The 20,094-nt window shown below is 34.6% G+C and overlaps 3 protein-coding genes and 1 pseudogene across 3 annotated transcripts; all 4 read left to right on the top strand.

Moving 5' to 3' along the window:
• The first annotated feature begins 1,241 nt into the window (after positions 1-1,241).
• LOC129296394 (putative disease resistance RPP13-like protein 1) lies at positions 1,242-11,499 on the top strand. The gene is made up of 2 exons (XM_054935004.1): positions 1,242-1,599; positions 11,483-11,499. Exon 1 carries the CDS (start codon positions 1,281-1,283, stop codon positions 1,563-1,565), a length of 285 nt encoding a protein of 94 aa, XP_054790979.1. The 5' UTR covers positions 1,242-1,280; the 3' UTR covers positions 1,566-1,599; positions 11,483-11,499.
• LOC129296397 (putative disease resistance protein RGA3) lies at positions 1,593-3,040 on the top strand (annotated as a pseudogene).
• Positions 11,500-16,041: 4,542 nt separating the features above from the next.
• Positions 16,042-16,563, top strand: LOC129296396 (putative disease resistance protein At3g14460). Its single transcript, XM_054935006.1, has one exon. The coding sequence runs from the start codon at positions 16,042-16,044 to the stop codon at positions 16,561-16,563; it is 522 nt and encodes a 173-aa protein (XP_054790981.1).
• A 1,852-nt stretch (positions 16,564-18,415) lies between these two features.
• LOC129296395 (putative disease resistance RPP13-like protein 1) lies at positions 18,416-19,573 on the top strand. Its single transcript, XM_054935005.1, has one exon. It carries the CDS (start codon positions 18,416-18,418, stop codon positions 19,571-19,573), a length of 1,158 nt encoding a protein of 385 aa, XP_054790980.1.
• The last annotated feature ends 521 nt before the right edge of the window (positions 19,574-20,094 follow it).

The raw sequence follows: 20,094 nt of genomic DNA, 5'->3' as shown, positions 1-20,094 counted from the left end.
AAAAACAAAATTGCAAGGAGATATGCAATTACTTTGAAATTAAATAATTAGAAAAAACGTACCTGTGTTAGTGTATAGTTAATTTAAAAATATCACTTCAATGAATAAGAATAAATAATTTACTTTTATATTAATATCATAATAAATAAACAATTAAAATAAAATTAATTTCATATAATATAGTTATTATCTCGTCCTTAAATTGAAATGGGATGTCACTTGAACTACGAATTAATCGCAAAATTATAAAATAGCAGTTACATGAAAGCACAAAGTTATCCTAAAATTTCATATCTTTAAGTCACAGGATAACTTTAATATAACAAATGATTTAGATTAGATGAATGACTTAAGTACACTCACTTAATAAATATATTAGTTACAGTCATTATATTTCATCTATGCTTGAAAATTATATAGATACATTTCCCTTCAAAAATTTAAAACAATTATTATAATCAAAGCACTCATTAAGTAAGTAAATTTAGGTCACTTATAAATCCAAATCCTTTTTACTCACTATAGGGATAAAATTGCTGTGATAAATAGTTTAAGACACTGGGTGCCTCTTGGAGAATAGTTCCAGAGCAAAATGCATTTCAACTTGGATCTACCTGGCACCACAGGTGGCATTTTTTGCTAGATTTAAGTTCTAATTAGCATTTTTAATTGTCAACAATAGAATATTTAATGTCGGGGAAATATGCAACATCTTAATTACTTTAAAGCTAAAATTGCTGCTAAATTATTTGATACTGGGCATTCTTTGAAGAATAATTGAGAAGCAAAAATGTATATTCGTTCTTTATAAAAAAAAAAAAAAGTTGGAGTAGAATTCAATTTTGTAAAATTTGTGATTATAAAATTCCGAGACTTCGTGAATGGTGATTGTCTGTTGATTATTAAATTTTTAAAGCACAATGCTGGAGAAGATAGCACGCAGGAATTAATATTGAATATTGATATCAACATCTCTCACGGACAAAAGACTTCGGCCAAAGAGACTCACTCATCAGTCATCACATGCCACGTGAGCATGATTTAGCTGCAATTACTTTGAACGAAGCACCTACTATGCCTGTTTTTATAATAATCCTAACATTAGCTGTAATTATTTAGTGTTGGGCTGCTCAGTTTGCATGTGACTCTGGTGCACAGACCATTTTGACTGATAATATTCATATGAAATACCAACGGTCCTCACTTTCTTCTTCCATCTTTCCCCGATTTTCATCCTCCGTTGCTGCTCAGTACCTTGTGCTCACTTTTGCAGGGCAAGCATGGCTGAGATGCTGGTTGGAGCATTACTCACCCCTGCCACTGAAGCCATTCTCAAGAGATTGGCTTCTGGTGACATTCTTGACTTCTTCCGAGTCAAAAAGCTTCAAGATGGCTTCTTGCTGAAAAAATTGGAGATAACTCTTAACAGTCTCAACAAAGTCATGGAAGATGCTGAGGAGAGGCAACACAGAGACCCTTATGTGAATAGGTGGCTTGATGAGCTCAGAGATGCTGTGTTCCAGGCTGAGGATCTGCTGCTTGAGATTGCAACTGAGGCCTCGTGACGGAATCTGCGACTTCAACGTCATCCTACCACAGGTAACCTCCGCAACCACTTCACTTCCATCGTGAACCCATTTGAAAAAGAAATCAAACCAAGGATCTAGGCACTTGTTGAACACCTAGAATGCTTAGCAAAGCAGAGGGATGAGCTGCGGTAGAAGGATGGCTCTGGCACACTCACTCCACGGGGAGTGAATAGGAGAGTTTTCAAGAGATTACCAGAATCGTCTTTGATAGATGAAGCTGATATCTTTGGTAGAGATGCTGATAAAGAGAAACTACTCAAGGTTTTACTGTCGCCCAACAAGGGTGAGAATCGATCCCCAATGGATGTGATTGACATTGCAAGTATGGGTGGAATGGGTAAGACCACTCTTGTGCGGCTTGTTTACGAAGACAAAAGAATCATAGGTGGATTTCACCACAGAGCTTGGGTGTGTATTTCTGAAGAGTTTGATCCTGTTCAAGCAACAAAAGCGATTCTTAAAGCACTTGATTATTCAATTGAACTTGAAAAATCAGATGATTTAGATCCACATCAACGCCAACTACAGGACATGTTGAGGGAGAAGAAATTTTGTGTGGTTCTTGATGATGTATGGAATAAGAATCATGTCATCTGGGAGGCCTTTCGAACTCCTTTGAAGTATGGAGCTCCTGGAAGTAAGAGTCTCGTTACAACACGTGAACAAGAAGTGGCAAAAGTCATCGGGCAAGAGATATTCATTTCTTGGAACCATTACAAGATGAATATCCTTGGAAGTTATTTGCAAAACATGTATTTAGCAACCACTGTATTGATCTGGAACTTGAATCAATTGGTTGAAGAATTGTTAACAAGTGCGGAGGATTGCCTTTGGCCATAAAAACATTGGCAAGCTTGTTGGGCACAAAACTAGCTCCTCAATATTGGGATAAAATTTTGAAGAGTGATATTTGGTCTTTATCAGAGGATGAGAGCAATATAATCCCATCTTTAAGGTTGAGCTATCATTATTTACCTTCTAATCTAAAGCGTTGCTTTGCATTTTGTTCCATCTTTCCAAAAGATTACTTGATAGAGAAGGATGTTCTTATTCAATTGTGCATGGCTGAAAGCTTGTTACATTCCACTCACACAAGTAAGAGCTTTGAAGAAGTCGGCAATGAGATTTTCAATGACCTAGAATCTAGGTCATTTTTTGAACCATCAGAAAAGAATAACAATTGCTTCATGATGCATGATCTTTTGAACGATTTAGCAAAGTCTGTGATGGGAAAGTTTGGTGTGCAAGTAGAGGTTGATCGGGTGCAAGATATTTCAACAGAGGTTCGCTACTTTTCATTTATGGGCAAACAAAACGAAAATTTTGAGAAAGTTTTCAAATGCCACCAATTACGTAGTTTCATCCAAGTGGGTAAAGGTATAAATCATGATACAATATCGAGACTTTCTCATCTTAAGTACATACGTAAGTTATCTTTGAGTGGAAATTGAGGTCTGACATACTTGACAGATGATATTAGCAATTTAAAGTACTTGCATTATCTGGATCTTTCTAAGACCTCAATTCGAGAATTGCCAAATTCAATGTGCTTGTTGGTTAATTTACAAACATTGAAATTAAGAAATTGTTGCTTTTTTGGGTTTCCATCACATTTCTACAAGCTCATCAACTTGCGTCATCTTGACTTGGATGGTTGTACTGGAATCCAAAAGATGCCAAAACATATGGGAAGGTTAAATCATCTCTGGATAATGAATCATTTTTTTGTGGCAAAGAAAGGAGGACCTGGTTTGAAAGAAGTAGGTGCCTTGAACCATTTAATGGGTTCACTAACCATTAATGTGGAGATCATAAATAATCCCACGGGTTTAAGAGAGGCCAATTTGAAAGAAAAGCATCTGGATAAATTAAAGCTGATGTATTATCGTGGAATGCTTGACGCAAGTTGTGAAGAGGTACAACGTCAAGAGCATGTATTAGAAGGGCTTGAGCCAAATAATACTTTAAAAGAGCTCATTGTTGATGGTTACAGAGGTAGGAAATTTCCAAACTGGCTTGTTGGTTCACACTTTCTACCCAATTTAGTGTCTTTATCTTTGTCAAGTTGGGGCAACTACTGTGTGAACTTACCACCACTTGGGCAGCTACCTTTCCTGGAGAAACTTGAGGTTGATGGATTTCGTGGAATAAAAGTGATAGGTGAAGAGTTTGATGGGAATGGCTCCTCCAATGCTCCATTTCATCGCCTTTCTTATTTAAGTTTTAATGGGATGCTAAAATAGGAAGAATGAAATATTTGTGAAGAAGATGAGAGTTTCTCATGCCTTCAAGAGCTTCGTATATGGAATTGTCCGAGACTGAGAAAGTCTCTGCCTCCGCAACTTCCATGTTTAAAAGTTAAACATAATTAGGTGTGGAAATTTGGAGATAACATTTCCGAAGTCCTATTGCATGGAAGCTATATGGTTGATGGAGTGTAAGAAGATTGCAGTCAAAGATGTGGCCACATGGAGGGATTTAATACGGCGAGGAGGCATGCTTTTCACCGACCCAAATCTTCCAATCTTCATACACTTTGCGTCTTGGGTTTTGCATGAGTCTGATTATAAGTCGAAAGAAATTTCATTCAGTGATGATGAGTTTGAAGATGGAGATCAGTTCTTCCCTGAGGAGGGCTTGCTGCCATCCAGCCTTGAATCTCTTTCATTCTCAGGTTGTCGCAACTTGAGAAGATTAAACTATAGTGGTCGTCTCCGCCTCTATTCTCTTACTTCCTAATCTTTTCAAGACTGTCCAAACTTGAGTTTCGAAGGCATTCCAGAGCATGGTTTCCCTTCATTCCTTTCTCATTTATCTATCCAAGATTGTTCGTTGTTGGAGGAGAGGTGTAAAAATCAGACAGCACCAGATTGGCCTAAAATTGCTCGTATCCCTCATGTCTCCTCCATACGCAGAGCTTGACTCTCATTCTGCTCAAAGTTAGTTCATCCTCTTAATTTACTTCTCATACGTATACAATATTAATATTTTTAGTAATTCATAATTTTGTTTTTGTTTTTCAGTTATTATCATTCATCAAAATTATATTATTGCATGCTCACTTTACATATCATGTGGATTCTTCTTTGAGTAGACGTTATACTAAAGCTAAAATCTCGAGTTTCTTTGGAGCAGAACAATATCAATTATTCTGGAAAGTCATGTCTAAATATTTTATATTTTTTAAAAATATCTTCTACGTGTTTTATTGTCCTCATTGAAGTATAAATAAATACAAAGCACTCGTATTTTGCCGAGACATTTCTTAGATGTTGATCTTCAGTTACGCACATGATTAAATCTGTAGTGATTTATGTCAATCAATTTATGGCTATGAATCACAATCTACATTCTGTTGCTCTGTTTGCATCATTGGATTCAGCTTTTATATTTGGCCTGAAAAATCAGATCATATACTCCTTACTAATGTGGTGAACAAATTGAAAATAGGACAAGAGTTATGAATTTAATTTTATATACTTAATGTATCCAATCAAATCAAGATAAATGAATTTTAATGTGTTAATGATATTAATAATAAGAGTTTGTTATGAAATATAATAAGATATAAAGTATTTATAATGTCTTAGATTTAATTAAAATGAAGTACTTTAAGCATATAAGGGTAAGTATATGCTCTCTCTATTAAAAAATATAAGACATTTTTTGATGGGTTGAATATTTAAAAATATAAGGTATTTTTAGTGTTTTAAAGTGTAATTATTTTGCTTTTTTCAAAAGTTTCCATAATAAATAAATTACTTCATATTTATTTTAAAATGACAAACCCTATTAAATAAAATTAAATATGAAAAAATTGTATTAATTTAAAGACAAGTAACTGCTTTATTAGAGGATGAAATTCGATTTCAAATGTCTTACATTTTTATAGCCAAAGGAGTAAGTTTTTTCTACCAAAATAAATATCCTTCAATACTTAATATTTTTAAACATTTCCGACTAACAACTATATTATCACTTCTTCAACACTTGTGGTATTTATTATGGCAATTGCTTCTAGTTTGAAGTTTGAATTTGTTGTCTTCCTAAATTCATACTTTTAATTTTGATTTTTTTTATATTATCTTAGTTTTGTATACACAAGCATGGAGGGGTATTTGTTCTTCTACATTTTCGAAATTTCTATCAAAAGAATTGTGAACTTTAAAAGAAAAATAACTTGTTATAATTTTGTTAGTAATTAAGTCAACAAATAGATACATAAATAATTTTTACTGTATTATTTTATGACCTGATCTACATAGATTTTTTTTCAGGCGATTTCATTATTGTGGGTAAAAATTAGCGGCTGAATTTTGGTTTTGCTTTTTTAGTTATTATCATTCGTCCAAATTATTGTAAAATTATGACCTTCTAATTTTTGGTATAGCAAGATTCCTGAAGCTCCAATCTGCAGTTTCTTAGAGCAGCATATGAACTTACTGATTGTCATGCTTGAAAAGGTCGTACTTCCTCTATATTAAAATTTACTCAGTTGTATATTTTTCCAAGGGTAGATTTCAAAAAGCTCAATGATAGAAATTTCTCAGATGAATGGATGGATTAGAAGTGTAGAGTAAAATAAATCACAGGAGAAATTTGGTGAGCAAGCATTCTCCTTTTATATTGTGTCTTAGCCTAAAATCTGTCTCGCCTTAATGTTCATTAAAATTTCAAGACACGTAAGCAACTTAATTCACCTGTTTACTAACAGGTATAGTAGTTTATGTCTTGATCTATTTTTCAGTGCACATGTCAAAGTTCAGTGAAGGGAAGCTTCAGAGGGCAAATATGATTGGCAGAAGCAATTAAGGAAATAGAATGCAATTCCAAGCTTCTAATAATACTATGGGAGTTGTGAGACTACTTGGATGAATTGGAGACACTGCTATTGAAGACAAACTTCACAATTACATCCCCATTAAAGATAATAGTTTTAGAATGCTAGAGTCTCCCTCTATTTTTTTTTGTTGTTTATTGTTCGTGGTTATTTATCTCTTCAATTTATCTTTACATTGTGTTTGGATGGGTGGATTTTAATTAGGAATTTGAATTTAAAATCTCATATTTAAAATCTCACATTTAAAATTCATGGATTCTAAATTTTTTGTTTGGATGATATAAAAAATTTCAAATTACAATATTTAAATTCTTTGCTTGGATCTAAAGTAAAATTTTAAATTTTAAAATCTATATTTGAATTTAAAAGAAACTTGGAGGATTGGTTGAATTCAATGACTCGAATGGCCAACTTTTAATGGGATCAGACAAACAAAGCTGAATAGGATTGTGGCATCAGTGACGATCAGGATGAGATCTCTGACTTCTACTGGGACCAGACCGTCACAATGATGGGGACGAGACCTTGGTCGACTTCCACAGGACTGGTCCAATAGTGATGACAAGGATCGAACTGAAAGGGACGACAGGGATCAAATGGCTGACTTTCACCTGGATCGGACCGACAGTGATGACGGTGACTGAACAGCTGACTTCTACTAAGATCGGATTGACGATGATGATAAGGATCGAATGACTGACTTCCACTAAGACTAGACTGACGGCGATGATGAAGATTGGACGGCTGACTACCATCGAGACCAGATTGATAGGGATCGAACGGCTCTGGATCGACAGTGATGACGAGGACCGGACGACGGACTTCTACTAAGGCAGGATTGGTGGTGATTAGATAGCTGACTTCTACTTAGACCAGACTGACACTAATAATGGGGACCTAACGGCCCACTTTAACCGAGACTGGATCGACGACAAGAACCGATTGGCCAACTTTCAACAAAATTAGACAGATGTTTCTCGTCATTGTCGTTGGTCTGATCCCGATGGAAGTTGGCTATTTGGTCTCTATCGTAGTCGTCGATCAGGTCCTAGTGGAAGTCAACCATCCAGTCCTTATCTTCCCTCACGATTCGATCCCAGTGGAAGTCAATTGTCCGATCCCTATCAGTAGGTCTTAATAAAAGTCATTCTTTCGATCCCCTTCCATCCGGTCCAGGTGGAAGTCGGGCGTCCGATCCCTATCATCACCGTTGGTCTGGTCCTGGTGGAAGTCGGTCATTCAGTCCCCATTGGTGCTATCAGTCTAGTCCCTATAGAAGTCAGCCATCTGGTTCCTGTTGTCGTTGTCGGTTCGGTCCTTGTAGAAGTCAGTCATTCGGTCCCTATCGTTATCGTCGGTCTGGTTTTAGTGGAAATTGGCCGTCTCGTCCTGCTCAATGGTGGCAGCTTGTTTTTGTCAACTTTGATGGTTCGGTCGAATTACCATTGGCAAGTCAATCAAGCCTTTATGCAGTTAGGTCAAATTACAAAAGAGTTTGAGTTAGGATTTGAAATAATAAGAGTTTATAAAGGATTTCAAATTACAAAAAATTAAGAGAGAACTTAGATTTGGATTTGGGTTAAATTTAAATCCATACATTTTTAATTATTCGAACAATGGATTTAGCTCAAATCCAAATCCGAATTCTTGTGTATCTAAACATAGTATTAGTGTATTCTCTTTTTCTTGTTTTTCATTTGTTTGGTTTATTTTAAAAAGTGACAAGCTTTATAGTTTTTAACTGGTATTGATCCCTTAGATTTTGATAAACTTATTTTCATTGACAATGTAACCACAATATTTCCCTCCCATAAATGAGGGTTTCTTAATAAAAGTTTAAGGTACTGTCCTTTTCTTTCCTTAAAATCAAAAAAGAAAGGAAGGGGGAAAAAAGAACTTTCCTGTTTCCCCTCCAACCATGGCTACTAGAGATATGCATTGTGACTCTTATGGTTTTGAGTAAAAGCACTCTCCTTTTGGCTTAGCTTAACTTTCAGGCATCCTTTCCTTACCATACATATGCATGGGTTGTGCTATAGGGAAGCCAAGGGGCAAATACACCCCTTAACTTTGAAAAAAAAATTACAAAAAAGGTCTACATATTTTAATATTTTACAACCTTTAGTCTAAATATTTTACACTCCTTAGTCCAACTTTAGATATTTTGGGTTCAAAAATTTTTAATTATTTTTAAATTATTAATTTTAAAAAAATTAATCTTTTAGTCCTTCAATTTTTAATATACTTGTAACTCAATCCTATAACTATAACTTATTGCGACTCAATCCCTTAATATTTTATTTATCTATGACTCAATATCTGAACTTTTGACTCGCCTATAATTCAATCCGCTAACTTTTGTTAGCCCCCTTTTTTCATGTTAGTTTAGATATCACATCAAAGAGTATAAGGTATTTTAGAATAAGATATGAGCATTTTTTTTATTCCTCTTATTTGATAAGGATAATTTTAAGAAAAATTAAAAATAAGGATCAAATTATAAGAGAGTCAATAGTTAAAGACTGAATCGTAGTTAGTTATAGTTGAGAGACTGTATTATAAGTGAGTTAAAAATTAAAAGACTAAAAGATTAACTTTTTTTAATTTTAAGAATGTTGCACCCCATAGTTTAAGGTCCTGACATTGCCATTGACAACACATGGAGTTCAATTTTGTTTGATATATAGGCAAACATTGCTAAATATATTAGACTTCACCTTTGCAAGGGGTTACAGTTAACAAAATTAGTTAAATCAGTTAATGAAATCAGCTAAACCAATTAGAAAAGAAATGCATGCACGAATGTGTATTGTTTGGATGAGATGATGCAGGGTAGGAATGAAAACAATTCCCGAACTATTGAGTGGATGTTGTTATGTCCTAGGAATTTTAATTGTAATTATTATATTGTGTTTTAAATATATTTTAGTAATTTTGGAGTAAATATAGCAAGAAATAAGAGCTGGCTTGGTGGAGATAGTGTAGCCATTTAATTAGGAGGTCTAAAGTTTGAAACTTAGGGAGCTCAAGAACAGAGATTTGATTGTTTTTGCTTCAGCTCTTTCTAAAATTACCATTTTACCCGTCTTTAAATCTGAAGATATGCCTTCCTCTCCTTCTTCGATTTTTCTAGAACCGTGTGTGAGTGAGAGAGCTTTGATTTTCTGCCCCATTGTACTTCATCTCTTCCCTTCCTTTTTTAGTAGTCACCGATGAAGGTGAAAGCTCGCCGTAGCTGTGCACGCCCAAAGCTCTGTTGTGCTTTCTATTGCTGTTCATCTCCTTCATTTTTTGTTCAGTCCTCGTCGTTCATGCATATGGTGTTGATGGGTGTGAGAATCAGGTCGTCGGCATTGTTAATGTGTGCTGTGGTCTTCCACTGCTAGAAGCTCAGAATCGTGAGCACGTAAGGAGTTGGTCTAAGAGTTTTGGAGGTTTGATTCATGAAAGGGAGGCTAGTGTGTGGCTGTCGTCTTCTCCCCTATTCTGTCGACCATTTCTTTCTCCTCTTCTGTTCATGTTTTTTTTTTTGCTATCCGTGTGGAGGTGAGTGCTCAGATCTTCTTCTTCCTTGCCTTTTGTCCTTGTTCATCTGTGGCTTGTGACTGGGGAGTTGAAAAAAATCTTCCTCCTCTGACTGTGTTGCAGCTTGTTTGCATTGAATCTCTTCTCCCTTATACAGCTCGTGACTTTTTCCCTTTCTTTTTGCATTGTTGATGTTCTGTGATGGCGAGAGATTTTTATTTCTTTCTTGTTGTAGCTGTGTGTGATTGGAGTAGTAGAAGGGAGTCTGATCATATTCAAGATTTAAGCTTAAGAATATGGTTTTTGCTAGCTAATTTCTCTTACTTACAATAGTTCTACCAAAAGAATAAATTGATTTAACTATCTTTGAACTTAAAATTGGTATTGAGGTATTGAGGAAGTTATTGGAAAAAAAAACTTGGATTATTAGTTTATGGTTTAATGCTTATGAGGTGTTTGATAAAATGCCTTAGGAGAGTTTTGCTTGGAATTATAATTATTAAAGTCTCATTAAATTCCTTGGAAGACATAATTGGCTGAGATAGTGTTATCCATGAATTTAGCTTAAAAATTTGGAAAAGGAGATACTTGAATAGGAATTTTTCTATAACTTTGTGGGATCTCACAAGAAACATGGGTTAGCTTGGGGTGTTGTTCATTTGTGAACTTGAATCAAATATTACAAAGAAATTTATTTATGTTATTGAGAGATGAAGTGAATTATTGAGGATTTTATAGTTATTAATTTCTAAAGTATACTGTTATGTGCTTATAACATTGTTCAAATTGTTTTTTTTTACAAGTTCTAGTAATCCTTTATTTGACAAGGACAATCATGAAAATTTGTGAAAGTGTTTGTAAGTTTTTACATTAAAAAGAATGAGTGTTTACATAATTCATGCGAGTCTGATATAGAGAAGAGAAAATTTTAATTCGATGATGATTATTTTTCTCGCATGTTTAGAAATTGATTTTTAAAGAGACTTTAGATAGAACATTGATTACTAATAGCAGTTCCGTTAACCTTTGGCGCGTCATGGTCAATTACTAGCTAGTTTGATTTTCATAAGCTCTGTTTTCACGTCTGTTATTTATGGGTATTGTACCTACATCTGTTTCGTGGCTATGACCATGTTTGGTTAATTATCCTTGTGGACTATGTGTCCACGTCTGTTTCATGGCTTTAGCTGCTTCTGGTTACTTATCCTCGTAGATTGTGTGTTCACATTTGTTAATTGTTCCCTATAAACATGAATTTGATTAGTTAATGATTTTATATTTTAATGACTTTAATTAGTAATCTATTTATAATTATTCAATTTGTTTATTTGCTTCTTTGAAATCAAGTGATAATATTTGATATGATGGTTTAATGATTTAAGATTTCATTTAAGGTTACATAGAGTCCTTTTATTCCAAATTTATTTGAATTTTCAGGATGATAATTGTGTTTTTAATTTTTTTTATGTTTAATTAATTAATTAATTATTTTTGGGACGTTATTTATTGGAAATAATTTTGGTCTCAGATAGTGTAGCTGATGCGGAACCACCAACTGGGCATTGAAGAGTTTTTGATTGACTAGAAGTGGAGAAGCCAATGATTTAACTTTATCTTGATGTAAAGTATTAATTATGAATTTTTATTTTTATTAACTTATTGTTAGGTACTCCACATAGTTTGTAATTAGGTTGTTTATGCTGTTATGTATTTTATCAGCTGGCCAAAAGGAACTCTACTCCTGATTGACTTGATGTTTTTAATAGAAATATTGTATTGTAGAATTTTCAGGAGATCTTATTTATAAAGAAAGTTCTGCCAAAATTTTTACAAAAACACTTAAACTTTTATTTCAAGTCTAATTATGTTTTATAAATAAATATTAAATATTAGATTAAGATTTCTTTTATCACGACTTAAGGGATGTATGATTATGTATACATCTCATGCTAGTCACGTTTAATTTCTGGGACATGACAGATGTATTATGGACTTTAATGAAGTATTGATATAATTTTATAAAAACATATCAATATTTATGAATGAAAGTAATACACATACTCCCTTTGTTAAAAATATAAGATATTTCAAACTAACCCTATCTTTTTATATTTACCTCTATCAAATACCCTACAATAAATATAAAGTCATTATCAATAGGGGTACTTTTGAAAAAAAAAGCAATGATTATATCTTAAAAGACTAAAAATGCCTTATATTTTTAAATATCTAACTCCGCAAAAAATGCCTTACATTTTTAACAGAGAAAGTGCATGGTATAGTCATCGTTCAAACTTTGGCAAATGTGCAGAAGCAAGAATATATTACAACGACACCCCTATTTTGATTTAATTCTAAAAAAAACAAAGTGCATTAAGTATCGCCAATTTATTATTATTTAAATGAACAAATTAGTCAATAAGTTCTTCTAATAAGACTAAATAAACTAAGAGTAAAATATGTAACATTCTCAATTGTTAACCGAATTAATTAAGTTCGATTACATTAATTAAATGTATTAGTGAAGTGTATGGCTAGATAGGCCTTGTGCATTAAATCTAGACCTAGCCGCAGCAACTAGGAATATAACCTTACTAACATAATTCTTGTTTTTACATGTTTGATGTGGTGGCTTTTCCCTATTGCCAAGTAGTAGGTATGTGATTTCTTTATCATGTAAAACCATTTTTCATCAATATGGATTATGTTGTACATATATTGAAAAGTTAGATCATTTGGTATACTTTCTTATTCTAGCATGGACAAACATCACCTCAATTTAGCAAGCATGTTTTACTCCTTTAAATATGGTTTGATTGCACTTGTGTGGCGCCATGGAACTCCTTTTTTTGAAGTCTGATCAGTGATGTCTTGTTAACTGCTAGCATACTTACAAGAGACCTTAAGTAGTTCTTTATTGTACAAGAATTGCCATGACTTGTTCCATGTTCATATTAGGTCCCTTTGTTCCACACCTGTTTGTCTTTCTATGAGTTGCATTCCCTATTTCCTTAACTTGATGCCAAATGCATTGAATTACTCTCATTGAAACTGAGTATGCTGAAGCTATCTCTCTTGTTGTGATACTGCTCAATTTACCTTGGCAGATTGAGTGTAACAAAATCTTACAAATAGCAACACATTCTTTATTTGATAAGAACCTTCTTTTACATGGTTGCTGCCTTGGTGATTCAATTATATTGCCTTCCATATTTGTCTCTGTTTCAAAAGTTTATTGATATTAGATTTCAAAAGTCTATTCAAATTTATGTTCACCCTACTTTCTATATAAAATATCAAATTATGTGTGCATAACTAAATATTTTGATTATTTGATTGCTGTGGTATTTGCTAGCGTTAGGTGCACTCCATATTGCTGTACATTACATAACTAAATATCAAATCATGGCTTGATCCAAGTTTATTTAAAGAATCTTTTGAACTGAATAAAAAATTATTAATTGGATTCTTTTGGAAGCTTTGAGACTGTGATGGTCACTTTGGTCTAAGATATTTCATGAATAATATTGTGCCATGTTATTGCATGTTGAATTTATTTAAAAAGCCATTTGGGATATTGTTCTTAACATTTATTTAATCTGTATCTTTTAGTTTCTAATCCAAGATGTTTGCTTTCTTATTGATTCAAGTTCAAGTTGGTAGTTCTCCCATATATAAGATTGAAAGGAGGTTGGGTAAGGGTGGTTTGAGGGATGTAGAGAAATTTTACATTGTGGATTATTTATGAAATACGCCTAGTCATGTTATATATTTTTTTTTATTAAGATTTAATTGTCAACATGGATGTTTTGTGTCAATGCTTCATAGTTTGCAAGTTAACACTTTGGAAAATTGACGATAGTGATAAAGCAAAGAGCCATGTGAAGGGAAACAGGCTAAGCACACTCTTTCCCTTGGCGGTGGCAAAGTTCTGCAAGGTCAGAAGTGCTCTATTCTGGGAGATAAGAGAGATGAGGAAACTAGCTAGGATGGGTTATGGATGGAGCAGGGTTTTGGGACTTGGACGTCTCTACTCCTAAAACCCTTGATGGTTTGGCTTCTCCAATTCTTGGAGACTCAATTCTGTTGGGTCTATCCAAAGGGACAAGGCTTTCAAGACCCAATCAAATGGATTTCATGCAATGCTTCATGCATGCACCTCTTATTCTGAGCTATGCTAAACCTCAAGGCTTATGTCTCCAACGTGTGCTCACCATCCCTTTTTCTGATCGCTGGTAACTCCCTTGTCCATGAACCCTATTCTCTACCAAAGTTTGAATGTGTAGATGTGGTTTTAAGTTTTATGGTGGATTCTTTATTCAAATAAAAGAAAATTGTGCATTGGCTAGTCACGTTCTATTGTTATGAAGATTTAATTGTCCACATTAATGTTGTGAGCCCATGCTTCATTTTGTAAATTTTTCTTTCCCCTTTTTTCTTGGTGAAAACCAAGTCAAAGGTTTGTCATTTGTCTAGAGACAAGTTCTCCTTTCTAAAGAAGATTATGTTATTTTTTCAGACATGCATGTTATGTCCTCATAGTATGTTTACAATCTAAATTAGCTAGTGGTATCAATTATTGTTTTCTTCATGTGCTCAATTGTGTAACTTGTCGGTGTTGTGAGTTAATCTGTGGTGTACATTTATTCTTCTATAGATTTTAGTCAATGTGCAAATTTACTGTCACTGGCTTTTTACAGTTGCTTATACATTGCTCTGGAAGGATAAGAAGCAAATTGGCACTGCATCGTTAGTTTTGTTTGCCGTATACTACTACAACTTCATTGCATTCGGGTCTACTATATTTTGGTTTTTTCTATATGGTACAAGTGATATATTTTTTTCTATCTTTCTACTATATTTAAAAAATTATGGGGATATGGTGCTTTAGGAAACCATTATTAGGAACTAAATAGAAATACTAGAGAGTTAAATTTTATATACGGATATTCTAAGTTTCATAAGGATAGATATCCTTGCCATTTTTTTCTTCATTGATTGCATGTTGCTTTTCTCCTTGATTATTGTTTAGGTAGACATTCTCACACATGGGAGGAGCATTTAAGTCCAAAAAATGTTGTTGATGTCCCCACTGTCTTCCTCAACTGGAGCATTTAAATTAAAAGACATGCAGCAATTTTTCATGGTGAAAGGCTGAAGCAATTGGTGGTCTCATGCATTTTTGTTTCTTTTGTTTTGTCTGCTTTTTCTCTCCTTTTTAGAAGGATGTATTTTCCCAAAAAATTTTCCCCCCAATTCATTTCGACCTTCCTGCCAGTAAGTGTAAGTAAAGTTGATAGACTTTTTTTTTTACTGTCACTAATCAACTTTTCTGTAAAGTATGAGAGAGAATTACTTGGGAAATAATATTATATTGCTTGGATCACTTTTTGGTTTTCTATCCGAGGATTAGTTTTAAAATTTCATTTGTAATTATTCTTTATACTGTTGTTATATTAGTATTGGTGAGATTGGTAAAAATGACTTACAAATAAGACTAGAGGGAGTAGATCTTTTTTTAAGCTGACAAGAAATGTGATGATTGCTTCATTAGGGATGATCTTTTGAGTGATTTAGTGAAATCTGTGAGGGGGGAGTTTTGTGCACAGCTAGAGGTTGATCAAGCACAAGATATGTCACCAAAGAGTCACTACTTTTCATATATAAGCAACAAAAATGAAAATCTTGAAACTTTAGAGATTTTTCAAATGCCACTAGTTACATAGTTGCCTCTTGTTCTCCTTCAATTTTGGCATAAATGGTTATATGGTATCCAGGCTATGTCATCTCAAGTACTTACGGGAATTATCATTGAGGGGATATGAAAATCTCAAAAACATGACCAATGGTATTAGCAATTTAAAGAACTTGCATTATTTGGATCTTTCTTGGACTTCAAATGAGAAATTACCAAATTCAATGTGCTTGTTGATTAATTTACAAACTTTGAAATTAATTCATTGCCGTTGCTTGACAAAGTTGCCATCAAATTTCTGCAAACTCATCAACTTGCGTCACTTTGAGTTGGTAGGTTCTAACATAGAAAAGATGCCAAATTATATAGGAAAATTAAAGCATCTCCGAACAATGAACAAATTTGTTGTGGCAGAGAAAGGAGGTTCAAAATTAAAAGAATTGGGTATCTTAGACCACTTAACAGGTTCACGAAGCATCTCAAATGTGGGGTGCATAGATGAAACTACAGAAGTAAGAGAGGCCAAATTGAAAGAAAAGCATTTAGATACATTAATGTTGCAGTATTGGCGCTGTCATGAAGTGGCACTACATCAAGAGTCTATAGTGGAAGCACTTGAGCCAAATCATGCTATAGAAGAGCTCACTGTTGATGGATACATAGGTGGCAAATTTCCAAATTGGGTTGGTGGTTCACATTTAGCCAATTTAGTGTCTTTATATTTGCTGAGGTGTGCCAAATTTGAGCAATTACCACTATTTGGGCAACTACCTTCCCTCCAGAAACTTGTCATTAAAGGATTTGATGGAATAAAGGTGATAGGTGAAGAATTTTACGGGAATGGCTCCTCCAGTGCCCCATTTTGTTGCCTTTCATATTTAAGTTCTGATGAGATGTTGGATGGGGAAGAATAGAATATAAGTCATCAAGATGAGAGTTTCTCTTGCCTTTAAGAGCTTTATATATGTGATTGTCCTAGACTGACAAAGTCTCTGCCTCAACACATTCCTTATTTAGAAACATTAGACATTGTGGCATGTGGAAATTTGGAGACTACACTTCCCAAGTCCTCTTCCATGAAAAGGCTATATTTAAATAATTGTAAGAACATTACAATAAAAGACACGCCCATATGGAGCTCCTCAGATGTGTTTCCACCTCTTCATTTCTTGTCTTTATCTTGCTGTCCAGGAATGGAATCTCTTCCCCAAGGAGGTATGCTTTCCAACTTAGCAGAATAGTAGCATCTAGGAGATGCATTCATTAGGGAGATGCGAATCCCCTACAGGCTACATCTAGGAGAGCAAAAGCATCTAGCAGAATAGCAGCATCCCTGCTTCAACCTTTTTCTTCCATTTTTCCATATTACAATTTTAATAGGGCGGGTCATGTTAAAAAGACAAGAGTGAATAACAATATAGGCCAAAAAAAAAAAATTAATACTTGTGAAATTATTAGATTTAGAAAAGGGTTAGAATAAGATAAACTCAATCAGTATTTTGGTCTGAATATGTCTCATATCATATCATGTTAATGAAAAGCTTTTATTAATTAAATATAGAGACATTATTAATTGGATCCGCATTTTTCATTTATATAACCCAGATATATAGGCACCCATGCGCGTATATTTTATTACAAGATAAAATATATCAAAATATTTCCTTGTTCAAGATAAAACATGAGCTGGCCCACAGAAAATTAACCCTATCTAACAAATTAGAGAAATTATTAAACATGCGTGACTCCAACTGTAGTAACTCGAATGGGCACTTCAAAAAAAAAAAAAAAACACTAATCACAGGAGTCACTTCACTTGGGTTAAAAGTAATAATATGCTAGAATCAAAATTATCCATCCTCGTCCATATGAGAATGAGAATGTGAAAACAAGAATATAGTAGCTGGCAGGTAGCAGCACGGAATTATGAAAAGTCTTTGTGGAAAAGAAATCAATATGCATCGCACAAACATTATCTCTGATTTCAATTTCGGATCAGTAATTCCCAACAACCAATCAACAAAGAAGCGACCCTTAAACCAACGAATCTCACTTTCTTCATCCATCTCTTCCCGGTTTTCGTCCTCCGTTGCTGCTCAATACTTGCTTGTGCTAAGTTTTACGTAGTTAAGCCATGGCTGAGTTGGTTTCCGGAGCACTTCTCACCGCTGCCATCGAGGCGGTTCTCAATAGATTGGCTTCTGGTGATATTCTTGACTTTCTCCGTGTCAGAAATCTCCAGGATAACTTCCCGCTGAAAAAACTAAAGACGACCTTTAACAGTCTCAACAAAGTCATGGAAGATGCTGAGGAGAGGCAATACGCAGACCCTAATGTGAAGAACTGGCTTGATGAGCTCAGAGGCGTTGTGTTCCAGGCTGAGGACCTGTTGCTTGAGATTGCAACAAAGGCCTCTCGACGGCAACTGAAACTTGAACTTCACCCCCACACAGGTAAACTACGCAACCGCTTAACTTCCAATGTGAAATCCTTTGAAAAAGATATCGAACAAAGGATCCGGAAACTTGTCGACTACCTAGAACTCTTAGCAAAACAGAGGGATGACCTAGGGTTGAAGGTTGGCTCTAGCGCACTCACTCAAGGGGGAGCGAATAGGAGAGTTTGCCAGAGATTGCCAGAATCGTCTTTGATAAATGAAGCTGATATATTTGGTAGAGATGCTGATAAAGAGAAACTAGTCAAGTTTTACTGTCGCGCAACAAGGGCAAGACTCAATCCCCAATGGACGTGATTGCCATTGCAAGTATGGGTGGAATGGGTAAGACCACTCTGGCGCGGCTTGTTTATGAAGACAAAAGGATGATAGATGGATTTCACTACAGAGCTTGGGCGTGTATTTCTAAAGAGTTTGATCTTGTTCACGCAACAAAAGCGATTCTTAAAGTACTTGATTGTTCAATTGAACTTGAAAAATCAGATGATTTAGATCCACATCAACGTAAACTACAGGAAATGTTAAAGGATAAGAAATTTTTTGTGGTTCTTGATGATGTATGGAACAAGAATCATGCCATTTGGGAGGCCTTTCGAACTCCTTTCAACTATGGAGCTCCAGGAAGTAAATTTCTCATAACAGCACGTGAACAAGGGGTGGCGAAAGTCATGCGGTGCACAGATATTCATTTTTTGGAGCCATTGCAAAATGAATATCCTTGGAAGTTATTTGCAAAACATGCATCTAGTGACCAATATGTTGATCCAGGACTTGAATCAATTGGTAGAAGAATCATTAACAAGCGTGGAGGATCGCCTTTGGCCATAAAAACATTGGGAAGCTTGTTGGGCACAAAACTAGCTCCTCAATATTGGGATGCAATTTTGAAGAGTGATATTTGGTCCTTATCAGAGGATGAGAGTAATATAATCCCATCTTTAAGGTTGAGCTACCATTATTTACCTTCTAATCTCAAGCGTTGCTTTGCATTTTGTTCCCTCTTTCCGAAAGATCACTTGATAGAAAAGGATGTTCTTATTCAACTATGGATGGCTGAAGGTTTGTTACATTCCCCTCACACAAGTAAAAGCTTTGAAGAAGTTGGCAATGAAATTTTCAATGACCTAGAATCTAGGTTATCAAAAAAGAATGGCAATTGCTTCGTGATGCATGATCTTTTGAATGATCTAGCGAAGTCTGTGATGGGGAAGTTTAGTGTGCAACTAGAGATTGATCGGGCACAAGAAATTTCAACTGAGGCTCGCTACTTTTCATGTATAGGCAAAGCAAATGAAAATTTTGAGAAAGTTTTCAAATGCCACCAATTACGTAGTTTTATCCTATTGCATGAAAATTCCATCTCCAAGTATGACATAATATATAGACTTTCTCATCTCAAGTACATACGGGAGTTATCTTTGGAGGGGTGTCAAACTTTCAAAAAGTTGGGGGATGATTTAGCAATTTGAAACACTTGCATTATCCAGATCTTTTTGAGACGTCAATTGAAAAATTGCCAAAATCAATGTGCTTGTTGGTTAATTTACAAACATTGAAATTAAGAGGTTGTCACATGACTGGGTTCCCATCACATTTCTACAAGCTCATCAACTTGCGTCATCTTGATTTGGATAGTTGTTATGACATAAAAAAGATGCCCAAGAATATGGAAAGTTGAATCGTCTCCAGACAGTAAATCATTTTTTCTCGGCAAAGAAAGGAGGGTCTGGTTTGAAAGAACTAGGTGCCTTGAACCATTTAATGGTTCTCTAACCATCTCTAATATGGAGATCATTAATGAACCCACAAGTTTGAGAGAGGCCATTTGAAAGAAAAGCATTTGGATAAATTAATTTTGAATTATAGACAGTATGATTACAGTCTTGAAGTAGTAGAATATCAAGAACACGTATTAGAAGGGTTTGAACCAAATAATACTTTAAAAGAGCTCGTTATTGAAGGTTACAGAGGTACCAAATTTCCAAACTGG

Source organism: Prosopis cineraria, unplaced genomic scaffold (assembly GCF_029017545.1).
Source record: "Prosopis cineraria cultivar Desert tree isolate PC_DT_omini unplaced genomic scaffold, ASM2901754v1 PC322, whole genome shotgun sequence".
In the NCBI taxonomy this organism is placed as follows: domain Eukaryota; kingdom Viridiplantae; phylum Streptophyta; class Magnoliopsida; order Fabales; family Fabaceae; genus Prosopis; species Prosopis cineraria.
This window is presented reverse-complemented; position numbering and strand designations above follow the sequence as displayed.

What these genes read in the sequence shown, in the direction of transcription:
- LOC129296394 (XM_054935004.1), top strand. Translation starts at nt 1,281, where the DNA reads ATGGCTGAGATGCTGGTTGGAGCATTACTCACCCCTGCCACTGAAGCC.
- LOC129296396 (XM_054935006.1), top strand. Translation starts at nt 16,042, where the DNA reads ATGAACAAATTTGTTGTGGCAGAGAAAGGAGGTTCAAAATTAAAAGAA.
- LOC129296395 (XM_054935005.1), top strand. Translation starts at nt 18,416, where the DNA reads ATGGGTGGAATGGGTAAGACCACTCTGGCGCGGCTTGTTTATGAAGAC.